This window comes from Podarcis liolepis (assembly GCF_965112155.1).
Source record: "Podarcis liolepis genome assembly, chromosome: 2".
Taxonomy (NCBI): Eukaryota; Metazoa; Chordata; class Lepidosauria; order Squamata; family Lacertidae; genus Podarcis; species Podarcis liolepis.
Window position 1 is genome coordinate 124,789,080 of NC_139555.1, and position 20,631 is coordinate 124,809,710.

The window sequence follows — 20,631 nt, forward strand, 5'->3', positions numbered from 1 at the left end:
CTTCTGGAGAACAATGGGCCTGGGATCTAGACAAACAAACAAAACAAGCTAACAAACTCACTCCTCACTATAAGTTGTGGTCAAGTCCAGATTCTAGTGGGGGATTTTCCCATATCACCAGTACTAGGAATCAAATGCTATGTTAATTTTTTATTCTTAAGTGCTCCTTTGTGTTCAGATCAGGCCTCAATATTATAATGTAGCACTTGGGGAGGAAGATGCAGCCCAGAAGCCCAGCACTGGAGGCCAACATAGAGAAGACCTGAACAGCTACCATGTATTTCCCCTTGGTGCTCAGGTAGGTGGGAACAAAGGACACCCAAACACTGCAGAAGACCAGCATGCTGAAGGTGATCAGCTTGGCTTCATTGAAGGCCCCAGGCAGCTTCCTGGCTAGGAAAGCCACTGCAAGGCAGATGGCAGCCAGGAAGCCCATGTAGCCAAGGGATCCATAAAACATGGCCACAGATCCTTCATTGCATTGCAGGATGATCTCTCCAGGTTGGGAGTGCATGTTTGAGTCTGGGAATGGAGGAGAGATCCCCAGCCAGATGGTACAGATGAGAACTTGGACACTGGAGCAGGAAATGACAACAGAGTGTGCAAAACCCTTCCCCAGCCATCTCCTCACCCTGTTTCCTGGCTTAGCGGCCAGGAAGGCCAGAACCACAGTGATGGTTTTGGCCAAGACAGAAGACACAGCAACTGAGAAAATGATGCTAAAGGCCACTTGTTGCATAAGGCAGGTTGCTTTTGTAGGTTGTCCAATGAAGGGGAAAGAGGACAAAAAGGAGAGCAGGAGAAAGATGAGGAGGATGTAGGAAAGGTCCCGGTTGTTGGCTTTGACAATGGGAGTCTTCCTGGATTTAATAAAGATTCCAAACACAATGCCTGTGATTAAGGACAAGAAGACGGCAGAAGAAGCCAGGAGGATCCCCAAATATTCTTCATAGCACAGGAAGGTAATTAATTTAGGGATACATTGATGCCGGTCCTCATTTGGATGCTGATCTTCTGGACATTTAAAACATTCATTAGCATCTGCATAGAGAAAATGAGAATCCTAACTTGTTACATTTGTGGGGAAAGGTGGGCCCATAGGTGAGCTCAAGAAAGGATGTAGTCAAAATGGAGTACCATTACAAGTATCAGCCTGAGCCTGGCTGAAATATTTGCCCCATCTTCCCATTGAAGGCCCTTTCCCCCGAGGTGCTGTCCTACCTTCCTGTGTTGAGATTGTGCCTTCTGAGCAGGGAGAACAATCATAGCAGCAATGTGGCCTCCCTTCCTGAATTTTCTTGGCACATCCAGGCTGACAGCTCTCTGTGCATCTTGAGCGAGGAATAGTCTAGGCATAAACAGAAGGCATATCTGTTTCCAATGGCCTAAAGGCCCTACTCTGTGAAAATTATTATTATTTTTCTTTTGCAGAGCAGCTTGTCAGGGAAACATACCTCTTTGATATTTCTACTTATTTAACACCCCCTGCCTCATTTTTGTATACAAGGTAACATGAAAAATACAATAAACAATAGCCTAAATAAATAAATGCCAGCATCTCAGAACCATGCAAACAGCTGTAATAAAACACTCCTATGACCAGCAGCAATAACAAAAGTCCTCAGATTGCTGCCATTGTATCTGCTCCTAGGTTTTTTATTTGAATGTGTATTCAGCTACACAGGCCACCTTGAGCTCCACTGTTTTCATTTTGTTTTCTTGATCTACCAGACAGATGGAGCAGAACTTACTCCGTTCCAGTCTTACCCAACCCTTTGCCCCTCAGATATATTTGCCCAATTCTGACTGAGGCAGATGCTAGTTGTAGTCCACACTATCTGGAGGGTACCACGTTTGGGTGGGAAAATGTTCTGCTCTGCTTTGGAAAGTCTCTGTATTCACTGTAAAATCTTATACATGCTTAATCAAGAACAGACTCCATTAAGCTCAATGAGACTGAGCTCCAGAGAAGTATCTATAAGATAGCAATTAAAGTCTTATATGTTCTAGTCATCAAGCTGTCAGAGTTTGGCAGATGTCACAGGTAATAAAATTACACATATAACTTCTCCCACCTTCTTAAATGCCTTGGCCCACACAATTGGTTCCGGGTTAATGGTGAACTTTGGATCTGAGGATGTCTGTCTCTCTATGCTCCCAATTTTCACTCTACCACGAGAGTTGTTAGGAAACATCAGCCAATTCACAATATCAAAGTCTACGGCCAGCGCCCCATTCTCATCCAAGTACTGTTCATCAGCTGAAGTATTAGAATTGAACTGGACTTCTTTCAAGAAAGGATGAAGCTGTAATGAAAGAGGAAACTCCAGCATTGAGAGAATAAGAAACTATTTTGGGTTATTTGGCTGGACTTGCGCTGCATCCTAATCTCCCCTGAATAAGCATCACAGCTTCTCTCATCAGGGCATATAGTCACCATGTTGATTTTTTAGGTTCCCTCATTCTACTTTGGGGAAACATGTAGTGATGCCCTTCCATGACTCTCAGAGGATTCCCTTGCCTCAGGAGCATGGGTGTCAGTCATGGTTTTTTGCCAGCAGGTGAAAATTATGGGATAGTTTCTGTCTTGACCCTTCATGTGCATGAAAGGGGTAAGCTGAACAGGCAGCTTAAGCAAGTCCCCTGGTTTTGAGCTCATTCTTGGGCAGCGTGAGGGGACTCAGAAGCACAAAACAGTCTTTGTTCTCTCTCAGGTTAGTCCACTCCGTTCTTTCGGAAAATGATGTTTTAATAGCAAAGACCTACACTGGCTTCCAACTCTAAAAACTCCACGTAGTGAATCTTCACACAGCCTCAACATCTTTTTAGGGAAACCACAGTGGAATCACATCAATGTGATGAAGGGCATCTTAAAAAAAAAAATCTAAATAAAACATCTCATCCAATATATATATACAAAATGCTTCTTAAAGAAATTACTTTATTGGTTTGAATAGGCAGCTTTCTAAGTTCCTGTCATGATGATTCCATATACAATGGTACCTTGGGTTACATACGCTTCAGGTTACATATGCTTCAGGTTACATACGCTTCAGGTTACAGACTCCGCTAACCCAGAAATATTGCTTCAGGTTAAGAACTTTGCTTCAGGATGAGAACAGAAATTGTGCTCCGGCGGCGCAGCAGCAGCAGGAGGCCCCATTAGCTAAAGTGGTGCTTCAGGTTAAGAACAGTTTCAGGTTAAGTACGGACCTCCGGAACGAATTAAGTACTTAACCCGAGGTACCACTGTAGCTGTGATAAAGGGAAGGGACATACCTGCCACGGCTGTAGCCTTGGAAGTTCCAGCCTTTCCACCGTCAACACTTGATTTGATCTGGATAAATATGCTGCATTCAAGGCCTGGGCCACAACATGGATACTCAAGTAATTAACATAGCTGTCTTGGGATTGGATTCTTTCATTCGTTTCCCGGGGCAGCATCTTCAGATTCTCCTTCTCCCTGCATCTTTTCCAACCCCTCACAGACAAGGCAAGCTTTGAATATGAACAATCAAATTCAAGGTTCCAAGCGGGTCGAGTAGGAAAGTCTACTGGCTCATAGTATTTATATGTTTTCATTTTTTTGGTCTTCATTACAAAGGAGAAAGATCCATGAGCATACCAGAAGGATTCGGTATCATGAAACAAGATTGTGTTCTGAAGAGCTGTGATTATCCAGACTTTCCCTCCAGTTTCTACTCTTTCAAGTAAGGACTGTACCTCCATGATTATAAGAAGTCCATATTGAGAGTCTGGACAGTAAACAAACACATTGACTTGTCTCCACATGGCAGGGGCTTCCTGGGGTAACCACAGCCAAGTTTGTAGTAGTACTCTTTTTGTGAAGGCAACACAGATTTCTTTTTTGATCATCAGGGGCGTCAAAGTACTCAGGAACTTTTCTCCATTGTCATTGTCTGGAGCAAAGAGCCCGATCCATGTCCACCTGAAATGCAGGAGGAATTGGACCATCCCCTGGTACTGAGTCTCTTGCTTTGGTGTCATTTGGTAGACAAAAGGGGACTGGACTTTATCATGAAGAACGAAGCCATAACTAAGCTGGTGAGGAAAGGAGAAGAGACTGGGGTTTTGTTTTTCAGGGCAATGACTGAATACGGTACTTCTATATACTTCATTTAAGCTATTTATACAACTGCTTAACGGCAACAGTTTTCAGAGATGCATACAAAAAATTGAGAAAGTAAAACTGCTGCAATTTTTTTTGAAAAAGTCTTCTTTAGGCCCTCGTGCAGCCAGCAAAAATATTGCTTTTCCTGGCCAATGAGACACAGGAGATGAGGAGAAGAGAGAATCCAGTATTTATTGGTTTGTGTAAAACCAACAGATTCAGCGGGATGTTTTCCCCAAAGGCTGAACCCTGGGGTGTTATCCACCTAGACTTTTTATAGGGTTTTCAGACAAAGAATTCATATAAAATCCAGTCAAAAAGACCCAGATATCTGCAGAGGGTAGCTGGCAAAACACTCACTGGATACAACTCTTTGCCATGCCTAGTCTGCACCTTGGCGTGGCAGACCTTTGAGGGCCCTTGCTTCTTACTAAAGTTCTGAAGCCTATATACTAAAAGAGAGAATTGTAGCCTGAGATTTATGTTTACATAGATAACAAGTCTACATAAGGGTGTGTTGTCTTTGGTAAGCTGGCACAGCCAGACTCACAACGGCCAGACTCCCAAAAACTTACTTCTCCTGATGTTTACTCCACAAATGCCATTCTTATCTGGTGTCTCCAGCAGCCAAGCAGCAATTGGACTATGTGTCTTTTCTGAACAAAAGGGAACTAATATGAACCAAGGATTCTAACATTATGAACCAAGGATTTTAACAAAACCCCAATGTCTCACTCATTTGGGGCTTTTACAAACCCCCAGACCCCAAGTGCCTCACTGGAAGTTTATGTGGGGCTCTATCTGATGTCAGCTGGAAGGGGGTTCCCTAAAATGGGCCCCATGGTACTAAACACACAACTCCTGTTTGATACGAGCTGCACATCTGAGCATTCTTTGCTCCTTCAAGGCATGTCCATAACAAATATCAAACCAGTGAATACTATTGTTCTTGGCGGTTATTGTTGTTGCTTTCAGTCCACATTCCGTATGAAATTCATGCCCTGCCATTTGCACTGCATTTTTTCTGCACCGAAATGAATGGGGTGGAATAACATAATGATAATTTATCATAGGTTATATTGTTTTGCTAATGGGGAAAAGAAAACAAACTTGCATTTTTATGAGGTGGCAAATGTTGCCGGGCATGTTTGACATCAACCCAGTTCTTACCTGTGGGATCTTGTAGATACCTGACATGCTTGCAATATGTGTGGAGGTGTCAGATTCGGCCCTTTCAAGAACAGCCAGTGGCATCTTCCATCTTCCACAGCTGTAGTTGGGAATGTTGATTTTCCCTCCAGAAAAGAGGTCTGTCAGGGCATCAGAAGTCGTTCTTGCCTCGAAAAAGGTATCATAGATGCTGTAGCCCAGGGTGATGTTAGCTAAGAGTCTGGGGTTATGATTGATCTCCTGAATGGCAGGTGGAAAAGAATAAACATGCCAGACTCCCCCATCAAACCAACTTGGGGGGAGGGGACTGTGTCAGTTCAATTTTTCTTATTTATTAAATTTGTTGAACACATTTCATGCAAACATCACAGGGTGGTTCACAGCATAAAAACACAAAATGAGAATCCAAAATACATAATAGTTGCATTATTGTTGTTGTTGTTGTTCAATTTTATCCATGAGAGAACCAGTTTTTCTTCCAACTCCGAGCAAGGGCAATGACTCAAACCAAAGACACTAATTCTATGCACTTCTAGAAAATAATTTCAAATTGAGAGTGTGAAACTCCCTGATTTTCATGCTATGGATCTTGACCACAGTATCCAGCCTTTCCCGATATTCTGAGAGAGGCAATGAGGGAATGAGGTTTTTTCCTTTTTGACTGTTCTTATTGGGATTTTTAAAAAAATATTTTCATTACTTTTCCAAAGTATTACAAATCAAACCAAATTACTTTAATTGAATACAATTTCTTCTAATCAGGTGTCCTGCTCCTGTTTCAAACATATGTTTGAATTACATTTTGCTTATGAATGAAAATCTGCAACTCAAATACATCTCACAGTTTCTTCTACCTTTGAGAAAACAAGTTCTGCTTTGGGGAGCATGGCTGAATTTTAAAACTTAAATCGCAATGCAAAATGCATTGAAACGCTGCTTTTCACCAAATGAAAAGAAATATAGAAATATTTTAATAAATAAATGAAATAAATCACAGGTCCCCTCACATTGACATTCTGGTTTACAGCCCGAGAAAAGACCCATCCTAGTTTCAATCAATTTCATCTCCCAGTTTTAATAGCAAAGGTGGTGTTTGTTGCTTTTTTAAAACGTTATGCTCCTATCCAGAGTTTCCTGTTGTATTTGATCCCAATGAATGAGACACTCCCTCAGTCTGGAGACATAAGATAGGAGATATTTATTTATTAGGGGTACAATAAAATAGGGGCTGAACCAGCGACAACAAATCATGCAGTCTGCAAGATGAATTTCTAGGTAGGATAGATAGGTAGATAGTGCTGGGGCATGTGGATAAGAATGAAAAGGGGAAATGTAGTCTCAACTTCCTGGAAGTCAAATATGGATTGATGGGTTGGATGCTGAAAGCCTCCAAGCCAAGAGGGTGAACTGAAGTTCTTGGTCTTAGAGGACAACATGGATATACTGAGCACAAGGGAAATTGGGTGGAATGGAGAGAACCAGTGGGTCATGGTTATCTCTGGATATAAACCAGAAGGGCATTCCAGAGGTGGTATTACTCTGTATTTCAAAGAAAGCCTTGAGCCCAGGAAACTAGAAATATTGAAAGCATTGTACACCTTCACAGAATCTTTGTAGATGGTGATATAGGCCCCCAAAAGTGATAAAAATGCTCAATGGGACCTTCAGATGATGAATGAATCAGTGTAGCATCAAAAAGGGGAGAGACGTTGTGATAACTGGTCACTTCAACTACCCTTACGTAGACTGGCTACATACAGTATGTTTTCCAGTCATGGCAAAGAGGTGACATTTCTAGACACCCCAAATGACTGTGTACTTGATGTTGGAACTGACAAGAAGGGCAGTGACCTTGGACTTAATATTGAGTAGTGCCCGAAACATTAGTGGTGAGTTCTGGCACCTCTTTTTCTAGAAAAATAGCACTGACTGTATGAATGTATTGCTACCTACTCTCCAATTCTCTTAAAAAAGGTAAAGGGACCCCTGAACATTAGGTCCAGTTGTGACCGACTCTGGGGTTGCGGCACTCATCTCACTTTACTGGCCAAGGGAGCTGACATACAGCTTCCAGGTCATGTGGCCAGCATGACTAAGCCACTTCTGGCAAACCAGAGCAGTGCACGTAAATGCCGTTTACCTTCCCGCCAGAGCGGTACCTATTTATCTACTTTCACTTTGACGTGCTTTTGAACTGCTAGGTTGGCAGGAGCAGGGACCGAGCAACGGGAGCTCACCCCGTCACGGGAATTCGAACCGCCGATCTTCTGAAGAATAGCCTGCCTGATCAGACCAATGACTCATTTATTCATATATCATTTTCTACCAGGTGCTTGAGGAAAACCAGGGAGGTGTCGGAACTGAGTCTTGATTACCTCCTGCAGAAAAAACATTCCTGAAGGCAGCATTACTTACTACTCAAATTGTGTTGAGGGAGTGCTGGTAAAGGTGAATGGATATTGACCTCCAATCATTTGTGAAGATACAATTCCACTAATGAGGTGGTCTCCTGCCTTGTAAAAATTCACAGCCAAATCTTGATCGCTGATCAGATTCAGTGGGCATTTAGTCCTTTGCTGCATCCCATAGGTTGCAAGAGGCAGCAGAAGAAGCAGTGTTGTCATTCCGGGTCTACTTGCTACACTTCCCTATTGATTATTCCTCCTGACTTCATAGCCAGCTATTCAGAAGAAATCCCGTCTCTTGAAAGAATGATGTTTCAGGGACTTGACAAATATGAGGGTGGAGTTACTGGATCAGGCTTCAGAGACAAAGGGGAAGGGAAGGATCATGGCTCAGTTGAAGAGCATCTGTTTTGCACCCAGAAGGTGTTTTATACATTAGACCTTTCAGGCACAGTGGAATAAACAACCCCCTGTTGCCCTTGATTGTGATGCTTAGCTTATTGGTCCCAAATGCAGTATTTCAGGTGGGGTTGGGGAGTAACGTGGACTCAGGAAAGAATAAAAATAGATTACTGTGATTCTGATGGTTGTAAAGGGAAGAAAGATCTCCCCTGAAACTACAGGAGCAGGTGCAGAGCAGGAAGTAAACATCTTTACTAAGTAGACTGACGTGGTTGAAGGAGAAAGTTGAGTTTGGCTGAACATTATTGACATCACAATAGCCCTGAGATTGGATCAGGCCAAGGGCCCATGAAGTCAACAATCCTGTTCTTACAATGACCAAGCAGATGTCCCCAAATGAACCCTACAAGCAGAAGATGAGGGCAGAAGCACTTTCCCTACATGTTATTCCCCAAAGGCACCCTCTCTCCAACGGTGGAAAGAGAAGATATCAGTAAGGCCTAGGAGCCTTTGATAGCCCTTTCTGCTTCTGTAAATTTGTCTAAACACCTGCTTTTCTTTTAAGCACACTTAACTATAAGTAGACTCTCTTAGGAGTATACAAGAACAAAACAAAAATCAAAAATTCTTAATAAATTAATGCTTAAAATAATCAGTTAAGCTATAAATAGGTTTAAAAAGATATCTGCTTATATATATCTGAACAGGCTTCCCTGAATAAATATGGTTTTCCCAGGCACCAAAAAATAATAAAGGGATGATGTCAAAAGACAAGGAATGCCAAACGGCACCTTCTGGGAAATAATAGGTCTGGATTCTAGGGTTTTTAAACTAACTAACTAACTAACTCACTCACTCACTCACTCACTCACTCACCCCCCCACTCTTCACTATAAGCTGTGGTCAAGTCCAACATCTGGTGGAGGATTTTCCCATATCCCAAGTGCTAGAAACCCCTTCATGGATCACTGCCTTGCCATGGCGAAGGGGCTTGAATAACTCAGAGAAGCTATGAGCTATGCCGTGCAGGGCCACCCAAGATGGACAGGTCATAGTGGAGAGTTTTGACCAAACGTGATCCACCTGGAGCAGGAACCGGCAAGCCACTCCAGTATCCCTGCCAAGAAAACTCCATGGACAAATACAAGAGGCATACAAAAGTTATGAAGTTGGAAGATGAGCCCCTCAGGTCGGAAGGCGTCCAACATGCTACTGAGGAAGAGCGGAGGACAAGTACAAGTAGATTCAGAGCTGATGAAGCGGCTGGGCCAAAGCCGAAAGGACGCTCAGTTGCGGATATGCCTGGAAGCGAAAGGAAAGTCCAATGCTGTAAAGAAAAATATTGCATAGGAACCTGGAATGTAAGAACCATGAACCTGGGTAAGTTGGATGTGGTCAAAAATGAGATGGCAAGAATAAATATTGACATCCTGGGCATCAGTGAACTAAAGTGGACGGGAATGGGCGAATTCAGTTCGGATGACCATCATATCTACTACTGTGGGCAAGAATCCCGTAAAAGAAATGGAGTGGCCCTCATAGTGAACAAAAGAGTGGCGAAAGCTGTACTGGGATGCAATCTCAAAAATGACAGAATGATCTCGATACGGATCCAAGGCAGACATTTTAACATCAAATTAATCCAAGTTTATGCACCAACCACTGGTGCTGAAGAAACTGAAATTGAGCAATTGTATGAAGACTTACAACACCTTATAGAAATGACACCAAAGAAGGATGTTCTTCTCATTATAGGGGATTGGAATGCTAAAGTAGGGAGTCAAGAGATAAAAGGAACAACTGGCAAGTTTGGCCTTGGAGTTCAAAACGAAGCAGGGCAAAGGCTAATAGAGTTCTGCCAAGAGAACAAGCTGGTCATCACAAACACTCTTTTCCAACAACACAAGAGACGACTCTACACATGGACATCACCAGATGGGCAGCATCGAAATCAGATTGATTATATTCTCTGCAGCCAAAGATGGAGAAGCTCTATACAGTCAGCAAAAACAAGACCTGGAGCGGACTGTGGCTCAGATCATCAGCTTCTTATAGCAAAATTCAAGCTTAAACTGAAGAAAGTAGGAAAAACCACTGGGCCGGTAAGATACAATCTAAGTCAAATCCCTTATGGATACACAGTGGAAGTGAGGAACAGGTTTAAGGATTTAGATTTGGTGGACAGAGTGCCTGAAGAACTATGGATGGAGGCTCGTAACATTATACAGGAGGCAGCAACAAAAACCATCCCAATGAAAAGGAAATGCAAGAAAGTAAAGTGTCTGTCCAACGAGGCCTTACAAATAGCGGGGGAGAGAAGGCAAGCAAAATGCGAGGGAGATAGTGAAAGATACAGGAAATTGAATGCAGATTTCCAAAAAATAGCAAAGAGAGACAAGAAGGCTTTCTTAAACGAGCAATGCAAAGAAATAGAGGAAAACAATAGAATGGGAAAAACCAGAAATCTGTTAAAGAAAATTGGAGATATGAAAGGAACATTTCGTACAAAGATTACCATAATAAAAGGTAAAAGTGGAAAGGACCTAACAGAAGCAGAAGACATCAAGAAGAGGTGGCAAGAATACACAGAGGAACTATACCAGAAAGAAATGGATGTCTCGTATACCCCAGGTAGTGTGGTTGCTGACCTTGAGCCAGACATCCTGGAGAGTGAAGTCAAATGGGCCATAGAAAGCACTGCAAATAACAAGGCCAATGGAAGTGATGATATTCCAACTGAACTATTTAAAATTTTAAAAGATGATGCTGTTAAGGTGCTACACTCAATATGCCAGGAAATTTGGAAAACTCAGCAGTGGCCTGAGGATTGGAGAAGATCAGTCTACATCCCAATCCCCAAGAAGGGCAGTGTCAAAGAATGCTCTAACTACCACACAATTGCACTCATTTCACACGCTAGCAAGGTTATGCTTAAAATTCTACAAGGCAGGCTTAAGCAGTATGTGGACCGAGAACTCCCAGAAGTGCAAGCTGGATTTCGAAGGTGCAGAGGAACCAGAGACCAAATTGCAAACATGCGCTGGATTATGGAGAGAGTTCCAGAAAGACATCTACTTCTGCTTCATTGACTATGCAAAAGCCTTTGACTGTGTCAACCACAGCAAACTATGGCAAGTTCTTAAAGAAATGGGAGTGCCTGATCACCTCATCTGTCTTCTGAGAAATCTGTGGGACAAGAAGCTACAGTTAGAACTGGATATGGGACAACTGATTGGTTCAAAATTGGGAAAGGAGTACGACAAGGCTGTATATTGTCTCCCTGCTTATTTAACTTATATGCAGAATTCATCATGCGAAAGGCTGGGCTGGATGAATCCCAAGCCAGAATTAAGATTGCCGGAAGAAATATCAACAACCTCAGATATGCAGATGACACAACCTTGATGGCAGAAAGTGAGGAGGAATTAAAGAACCTTTTAATGAGGGTGAAAGAGGAGAGCGCAAAATATGGTCTGAAGCTCAACATCAAAAAAACGAAGATCATGGCCACTGGGCCCATCACCTCCTGGCAAATAGAAGGGAAAGAAATGGAGGCAGTGAGAGATTTTACTTTCTTGGGCTCCATGATCACTGCAGATGGTGACAGCAGTCACAAAATTAAGAGACACCTGCTCCTTGGGAGAAAGGCGATGGCAAACCTAGACAGCATCCTAAAAAGCAGAGACATCACCTTGCCAACAAAGGTCCGTATAGTTAAAGCCATGGTTTTCCCAGTAGTGATGTATGGAAGTGAGAGCTGGACCATCAAGAAGGCTGATTGCCGAAGAATCGATGCTTTTGAATTATGGTGCTGGTGGAGACTTTTGAGAGTCCCATGGACTGCAAGAAGATCAAACCTCTCCATTCTGAAGGAAATCAGCCCTGAGTGCTCACTGGAAGGACAGATCCTGAAGCTGAGACTCCAATACTTTGGCCACCTCATGAAAAGAGAAGACTCCCTGGAAAAGACCCTGATGTTGGGAAAGATTGAGGGAACAAGGAGAAGGGGACGACAGAGGACAAGATGGTTGGACAGTGTTCTCGAAGCCACAAACATGAGTCTGACCAAACTGCAGGAGGCAGTGGAAGACAGGAGTGCCTGGCGTGCTCTGGTCCATGGGGTCACGAAGAGTCGGACACGACTAAACGACTAAACAAAGTGCTAGAAATCAAATGCCATGTTTATTTTTTGTGTGTGTTCAGGTGGTCCTCCATATTCAGATCAGGCCTCATTATAATAATGTAGCACTTGGGAATGAAGATTCAGAAGTCCATCACTAGAGGCCAAGATAGAGAGGACTTGCACAGCTACCATGTATTTCCCTTTGGTGCTCAGGTATGTGGGCACAAAAGGACACCCAAACACTGCAGAAGACCAGCATGCTGAAGGTGATCAGCTTGGCTTCATTGAAGGCCCCAGGCAGCTTCCTGGCTAGGAAAGCCACCGTGAAGCAGATGGCAGCCAAGAAGCCCATGTAGCCAGGGGCAACATAAAACATGGCCACAAACCACTTGGAGGGTGTATTTACAATAAAGTGATATATTAATCTTGTTAAAAATAAAAACAGAGGTTCAGACAAATTCATGGAGGTGGATATATTCCCCCTCCACAGTGGGAGGTAGGATTGTACAGGTTTAGGGGAATCACATATCTGGAATTGCCACTGTCCTCATTTCCTGCTTGTTGGTTTCCCTTTGGGGCACCTGATTGGTCACTGTAAGAATTGGAAGCTGGAATTCATGGGGCCTTGGTTCTATCCAGTTTCAGAACTATTCTGATGTCAATAAAAGTTAGCCAAACTCAGCTTTCTCCCTCCATGATCCACTTCAGGGTATTGAGTAAACATGTTTTTCCCCTACTCTGCACCTGCTCCCATAAAGTTCAGAAGAGATCTTTCTCGCTTAATAATTATCAGAACTACAGTTATCTATGCTTATTCTTTCCAGAGTCCAAATGACTCCCTCACACCCCTTTCAATGTTACCTATGGGAACAATAATGTAAATATCACAGTCAGGCTCAGAAGGATGTTATTTATTCCACTATGCCCGATGCATAAAATACCTCGTGTGCCATAGAATATTTGGGGCCAAGATTTGGGGTGAAGGAGTGAGATAAGTGTGCGTGAAGCTTACTCAGAATACAGGAAGCTGAGCTATGTAGCTCAGTACTATCTACTGAGTGAGAGCTCTCCAGATAGAGAACATTCCCAGCTCTACGTGCAGAGTTTAGTGGGATTGAACCTAGCATCAGAGCTGTATTTCTCAAGGCCTGTATTTCTCAAAAGAGTTTGGGGTTTCTTCATATTAGCTGGCTATGGAGTTGGGAGGAAGTCATAAGGGACGTGTAGCAGGGAGACCCAGGATGATAGCTCTGCCTCTGCTTCTGCCTCTTGCCACCTACGGAATGCAGCAGAAGGCCAAATGTCCACTGAATCTGATCAGGGATGAAAATTCTGTTATGAATTTCTACAGATCAGGAGACTACCTCATTAGTGGAGTCACACCTTTGAAATATATTAAAGATCTCTCTCCATTCACCTTTTCAAGCACCCCGTATAGCAAGCTTCAGTCGTAAGTAATAAGGCATTGACACTCTCCAATTCTCTTGATGTACCCAGGTCAGCCTCTATTTCCTCATGAAGCAGTTCTATTTTTCCTGATGAATCGCTATCTCCTGTTTTTTGTTTGAAGACTGATGGAGCATTTCATTCTGTGGGATCACTTACAATTGGAAAATGTGGGTAGGATTACAGTGTTATACAAAAGCAACAAACATCCTCCTTGCTTTAAAATCTGTAATATGAAAGGGATGGAACTATCCTGGGCTGCTTTTCCCATGCTCCCACTAGAAATATGCAAACCATTATTTGGGAACCAATTTTTGTGCAATATACCATGGCTGGAGAGGTTCTCAGATACAGTGGCAGCTGCTAACCACTGGACCTGATGGGGTGGCCAAGGAGGTCATAGGAGAGTAGAATTGTAGAGTTATAAGGGACCCTGAGGACAATCTAGTCCAGACTTCCTCAAACTCAGCCCTCCAGATGTTTTTGGCCTACAACTCCCATGATCCCTAGCTAGCAGGACCAGTGGTCAGGGGTGATGGGAACTCTAGTTTCAAAACATCTGGAGGGCCGAGTTTGAGGAAGCCTGATCTAGTCCAACCCCCTGCAACACAGGAATCTCAACGAAAGCATCCAAGGCTGGTCACCAGGAAAAGGACTGATTCATGTTCTGTTTCACCCACCCCATCCTTCTCTCTTTCTAAGATACTTCTGGTGTCCTTTCATTTTTATTTCAGTTAGTAAAAAGAGAAGCAATTGACTTTCATTTTCAGTGAATTGAGGATGACTATGTGACGTGCTTTTTTTGCAGCCGGATGAATGGGAGGGACTGGCACATTCTTTCCTTCCTTCTTGCTGTTCAGGAGATCAATCATAACCCCATGCTCTTACCCAACATCACCCTGGGCTACAGTATTTATGATACTTATTTTGATGGAAGAACAACTTCTGATGCCCTGACAGACCTCCTTGCTGGTGGGAAAATCAACATTCCAAACTACAGCTGTGGAAGACGGGAAAAACTGCTGGCATTTCTTGAAGGGGGTGAATCCGACATCTCCACATACATTGCAAGCATGCTGGGCACCTACAAGATCCCACAGGTAAGAACCGGGTTCATAACAAACACATCTGGCAACATTTGCTACCTCGTGAAAGAACAAGTTATGCAACTGATTTTACTGCTTACTTTACATTCTACATCACTTTGAAACATTGCTTTTCAGGAGGTGAAGAGCCATATAGAAATATTTCAATAACTAAATTGACGCTAGTTCTTCTGCATGGAAAACGGATGCTCTTCAGCATGGCTCTTCGGCAATTTTATTGTGTGGTGTGTTAAGTAGAATTGGTTTAATTGACACTGAAATGGGAGTGGCTATGTGTATTGGTGAAAGGGTTTAACTGGAAGATGCCACTGATGCAAAATTAAGAGCAAAAGGGAACTTGGGAGTTCTAACTGAGTTGATAATTAACTGTTGTTATTCTCTGCTAGCTAACACGTGAGTGTTTAACCTTAGATCAGGTGATTAATATATAGAAATTCACCAGATTAGAAGGGTAGTGGCTGAGTCTTTGTTCCCAGACTCTTTGAGAGGGAGGAAGTCAATGAATCTTTCACACAGAAGTGTCCAATCTTTGTCCTGAAAAACAATGCATGAGTCTCTTTTCATTTCAACAGCTCAGCTACGGCTTAGTTCAGGATGATGTCCAATCCCCTTTTGTCTATCGCATGGTTCCAAAGCAAGAAACTCAGCATCTGGGGATGGTCCAACTCCTGCTGCATTTCAGGTGGACGTGGGTCGGTCTCTTTGCTCCAGACAATGACAATGGAGAAAAGTTCCTGAGTACCTTGACACCCTTGATGACCAGCAACGAAATCTGTGTTGCCTTCACAAAAAGAGTACTACTACATACTTGGCTATGGTTACCCCATGAACAGCCTGCAGTGTGGAGACAAGTCAATGTATTTGTTTACTACACAGGCTCTCAATATGGACTTCATATAATCATTGAGGTACAATCCTTCCTTGAAAGGTTACAAACTGGGGGTAAAGTCTGGATAACCACAGCTCTACAGAACACAATCTTGTTCTATGATACCGAATCCTTCCGTTATGCCCATGGCTCTTTGTCCTTTATACTGAAGACCAAAAGAAGGGCAAAAAAGGACTACTATAAGCCAATGTCTGGTACTAGTCTAAACATTTGGGCAGAAAATTTTGATTGTTCATATTCAAAGCATGCCTTGTCTGTGAGGGGTTGGACAAGGTGCAGGGAGAAGGAGAATCTGAAGATGCTGCCCCAGGAGGAGATTGAAAAAATTCAGTCCCAAGACAATTATGTCAATTACTACAGTGTCCAAGTCGTGGCTGAGGCCTTGAATGCTGCATATTCATCCAGCTCAAAACGGATGTTGACGGTGGGTGCTGGAAACAAGTTGGAACTTGAAAGGCTACAGCCATGGCAGGTACGTCTTTTGCCTTCTGCAAACTTCCATTCATTATCACAGCTCCAGAATCATCAAGATATGAGCCTAGGAAGCTCATTATATTGTGTCAAACCAATGATCCACCTAGTTTAACATATTCCACACTGACTAGCAGCAAAGACAGAGGAAGCTGTCTTACAATGAGTCAGACACAGCAGTGGTACATTTTATTTCCACAAATTTATAAGCCACCCTCCATCACATCAATATGACCCCAGGGAAGTTTCCCTAAAAATGCAGTGAACAAGTGAACAGTATATGTGAACAAATATTAAAATAATCCAACAGCATTGTGTTTGTTGTGAGAAAGGTTTGTGGAGAAAGATGTTGGGGAATTATCTGATATATTTCACTCCCTTTTTCAAAGCTGCATTCCACAGGGCGGGCACAACTACCGAGAAGGCCCTCTGCCTGGTTCCCTGTAACCTCACTTCTCACAAGGAGAGAACTGTCAGAAGGCCCTCAGAGCTGGATCTCAGTGTCCAGGCTGGACGATGGGGGTGGAGACACCTTTCAGGTATTCAGGGCCAAAGCTGTTCAGGGCTTTGAAGGTCAGCACCAAAAATTGGTCTTGTGCTCAGAAATGTACTGGGAGCCACTGTAGGTTTTATTCAGAGGAGATCAGGATGCAGTGTAAGCGGGGCTGAATTATCCAACATGGTTTTGGTTTCATGTTCTCTCAATGTTGGAGTTTCCTTTGTCATTATAGCTTCATCCTTACTTGAAAGAAGTCCGGTTCTCTTCTAATACTTCAGCTGGTGGACAGAACTTGGATGAGACTGGAGCATTGGCCATTGGATTTGATATCGTGAATTGGGTGATGTTTCCTAATAATTCTCGTGCTAGAGTGAAGATCGGGAGCATAGAGAGACAAACTTCCCCAGATCTAAAGTTCACCATAAACCCGGAAGCAATTGTATGGTCCAAGCCTTTTAACAAGGTAGGAAAATTATGTGTCATTTTATTACCTGTGACAGGTGCTAAGCTCTAGATACCTCCCTGGAGCTAAGTCCCATTGAGCTTAATGGAGCTCAATGGGTATGCATGAATAAGATTTTGCGGTGGGATAGGCGTCTTTCCAAAGAGGTGCCCTCCAGAATTTTTGCATCTGCCCTAGCCAGCATTGGCTGAAGGCATCTGAAGGGCATCAGATTGTGTGAGGCTGAAGTATAGTAAGGGCTTCCTCATCTATTTGGTCGATCAAGAGGGCAGCATGAAAACAGTTAACCTCAGAGTGGCAGAAATCAGCCAGCCAGCCATTCCTTATTTCAAAACTCTGTAATCCAGTAGCAGATGTGATGGCAACAGCTTGAGGACTTGTTTTATTGCTGCTGTTCTTTTTAAGGTGGTTTATTTCATGCTCCTCTTTGTTGTTACCTGTTAACCTAGCACTGTAGATTAGTTACTTAAGTTCTTGTTCTTTGTATTTTTCATGCTGCCTTTTATAGAAAAGCGAGATTATCAGTGTTAAAATAAAAGAGAAGAAACGCCACAAGAGTTTCTCTGCCATGCTGGTCTGCAAAAACCAAAGGAAAATGTAACTGCCCCCAAATAGGGATTTGAAGTAAATATATCTTCTCTGATATCCTTCCAAAATTCTATTATCTGTGTCCAAAGGCACAAATACACCTATCACTTTCTCCTTAGTGCTCAATTTCTCTTTATGCCTAGAAGGTGCCTCGTTCAAGATGCACAGAAAGCTGTCTCCCTGGATACTCCAGAAAAGTTCAGGAAGGGAAGCCGCCCTGCTGCTATGATTGTTCTCCCTGCTCAGAAGGGACAATCTCCACTCAGGAAGGTAGGAGAAGATCTCGGAGAAAATGGCCTTTGATGGGAGGATGGGGGTAATTTCCGAGCCAGGCTGAACATAATGTTTGCATGGAATGTCATTCCCAGAGAGGGCTCAGCTGTTGTTAGTCCGCAATGTCCTCCCAGCACCAGAAAATTTTATTTGCCCACTAGCTCACACGTGAACAATAAATCTGGATTTAATGGTAGCTGCTCTGCAGAACTCTGGTTTATGATTTTTATACAGTCATACCTCATGTTACGTCCGCTTCATGTTAAGTTCTTTCAGGTTACGTCCCGCGGCAACCCGGAAGTACCGGAAAGGGTTACTTCCGGATTTCACCGCTCGTGCGTGCACAGAAGCGCAGAATGACATTAGGAGACAAGAAGTTGCCTTTATACCTAGTCAACTCATTAAGCCAGGAAGCCTACTATTGTCTAATCCAGGGGTCCATAATTTTTTTCCCCTGACCTTTCCACTAGATCTTAATTTCCCAAGCGAAAATTGGCAGCTGGGAGCTGCTGACAACTTGTCAATCACCTAATGCAGTAGTGATTTCAGCTGATTTCACCCTTCAGAAGGGGCTGAACACTGCTCCAAAAACCTCTGGTGTTTCAGGGTCCAAAAAGCAGCACAGCTGTATTTACCAGGAACTCTCTAACAGCCCCACACTAGTATTTGAACCTGTGGTTTTGGAAGGTTGAAATAAGTCCGCTCACCCCTCTTGGTGCAGCAGCGTTGCAGGACGGCAGAGGCTTCACTGGAGCCTCAACAAGAGAACTTGAACTTTGGTGCCCTTCCTGATAGGCGGTGAGGGCGTAAGCCCCCACTGCCTATCAGGAACCGGATCCTAGCCTGCACCCTCCTTTGGCAAATGGGGATGCAGGCTGGGACTTGGGCGGTGCCAGGGGGCTTCCTTCGGATCCACAATAACACCACTGAAAAAGAGAATTGGTTTCTATGGAATGGAAACCACTTCTGCCTCCTTGATCATTGCAATATATAAGCTGATGGGTGGATGATAGTGTACCTTACTTAAGGTGCCAATTGTTCTTTCGAAGCCTCACTTTTACTCATGTGACAACTACAGAAATTGTGGCAACCTTCATAGAGACAGCTCTGAAGTATCTCACAAAGGGTGTGTTTCCAGCCACACTGCACAATATCTTTTTGGGGGACTAAGTCAGTGGACTGAGACTTATCAAGCAGTGAATGTTTGCTTCTCTCCTTTCCAACACAACAGTGTTCTTTCCTGATCTCTCCCATAGACCCACCTTTCCCCACAACTGAAACAGCATTCAGACCATTGTAGGCCTGTGACTGATGTTAGGAGGCTGAAGTATGTTTTCCTCTATGCAGATGCTGATGAATGCACCAAATGTCCAGAGGATCAGCATCCAAATGAGGACCGAGACCAATGTGTCCCCAAAGTAATAACCTTCCTGTCCTATGAAGAATGTTTGGGGAGCCTCCTGGCTTCCCTTGCTCTGTCCTTAGCCTTAGCCACATGTTTTGTGTTAGGAATATTCATTAAATACAAGGAAACACCAATAGTCAAGGCCAACAACAGAGACCTCTCCTACATCCTCCTCATCTCTCTACTGCTCTCCTTTTTGTCCTCCTTCCTCTTCATTGGGAAGCCAAGGAACGTGACCTGCCTTCTCAGACAGACAACCTTCATCATCATCTTCTCAGTTGCTGTCTCTTCTATCTTGGCAAAAACCATCACTGTGGTTCTGGCTTTCCTGGCAACTAAGCCAGGAAACAGGGTGAGGAGGTGGCTAGGGAAGTGTTTGGCCAACTCCATTGTCATTTCCAGTTCCAGTGTCCAAGTTATCATATGCAGCACCTGGCTGGGGATCTCTCACCCTTTTCCAGAATCTGAGATGCACTCGCAGCCTGGAAAGATTATCTTGCAATGCAACGAAGGGTCTGTGGCCATGTTCTATGGTGCCCTTGGCTACATGGGCTTCCTGGCTGCCATCTGCTTCACAGTGGCTTTCCTGGCCAGGAAGCTGCCTGGGGCCTTCAATGAAGCCAAGCTGATCACCTTCAGCATGCTGGTCTTCTGCAGTGTTTGGGTGTCCTTTGTGCCCACCTACCTGAGCACCAAGGGGAAGTACATGGTAGCCGTGCAGGTCCTCTCTATTTTGGCCTCCAGTGCTGGACTTCTGGGCTGCATCTTCATTCCCAAATGCTACATTATTATACTGAGGCCTGATCTGAACATGAAGGAGCACCTGACAATAAAAAACTAAATGTGACATTTAGCTTGTTGTGGGGATCTTTAAGAAGAAATCTGGATCCTGGACACATTTGTGATGGGAAAGAGACAGAAAAAGATCTACTGGTAGATATCTGGACGATTTGCAGTAGACTTCAAAGAGTTTCTGACTCCCAGTTCTTCAGCAATGGCAACTGTGGAGACCAGGGGACCCCGTTATTTCTTTAAATCATTCCTGTACCAGGCTCTTGTATCTTGAGTTAAACTGCTCATTACTCATAGATGAATTTCAGAAGCTGCTTAAGATGTTGCAAACATAGCTGGCTAAATAAAAAAATTCCTTCCAGTAGCACCTTAAAGATCAACTAAGTTAGTTCTTGGTATGAGCTTTCGTGTGCATGCACACTTCTTCAGATACACTGAAACAGAAGTTGCCAGATCCTTCTATATAG

At 43.4% G+C, this 20,631-nt stretch overlaps 3 protein-coding genes across 3 annotated transcripts in view; 1 reads left to right on the top strand and 2 right to left on the bottom strand.

Annotated features, from left to right (window-relative positions):
- Window positions 1-1,431, bottom strand: part of LOC310701184 (vomeronasal type-2 receptor 26-like) — a 26,949-nt gene extending 25,518 nt beyond the window's left edge. The window contains exon 1 of the mRNA XM_083491629.1: window positions 1,222-1,431. The gene's annotated coding sequence lies outside the window, so the exon portion shown is untranslated. The remainder of the gene's footprint in view (window positions 1-1,221) is intronic.
- Window positions 1-8,461, bottom strand: part of LOC310701754 (vomeronasal type-2 receptor 26-like) — a 16,768-nt gene extending 8,307 nt beyond the window's left edge. The window contains exon 1 of the mRNA XM_083493083.1: window positions 8,281-8,461. The gene's annotated coding sequence lies outside the window, so the exon portion shown is untranslated. The remainder of the gene's footprint in view (window positions 1-8,280) is intronic.
- Window positions 185-20,198, top strand: LOC310699301 (vomeronasal type-2 receptor 26-like; the record flags this gene model as incomplete). Its single annotated transcript, XM_083486948.1, has 6 exons — window positions 185-298; window positions 14,487-14,778; window positions 15,357-16,145; window positions 16,876-17,106; window positions 17,838-17,964; window positions 19,315-20,198. Coding segments are annotated over exons 1-6 (2,346 nt in total), but the record flags the coding sequence as incomplete, so codon positions are not given.
- Between the last annotated feature and the right edge of the window lie 433 nt (window positions 20,199-20,631).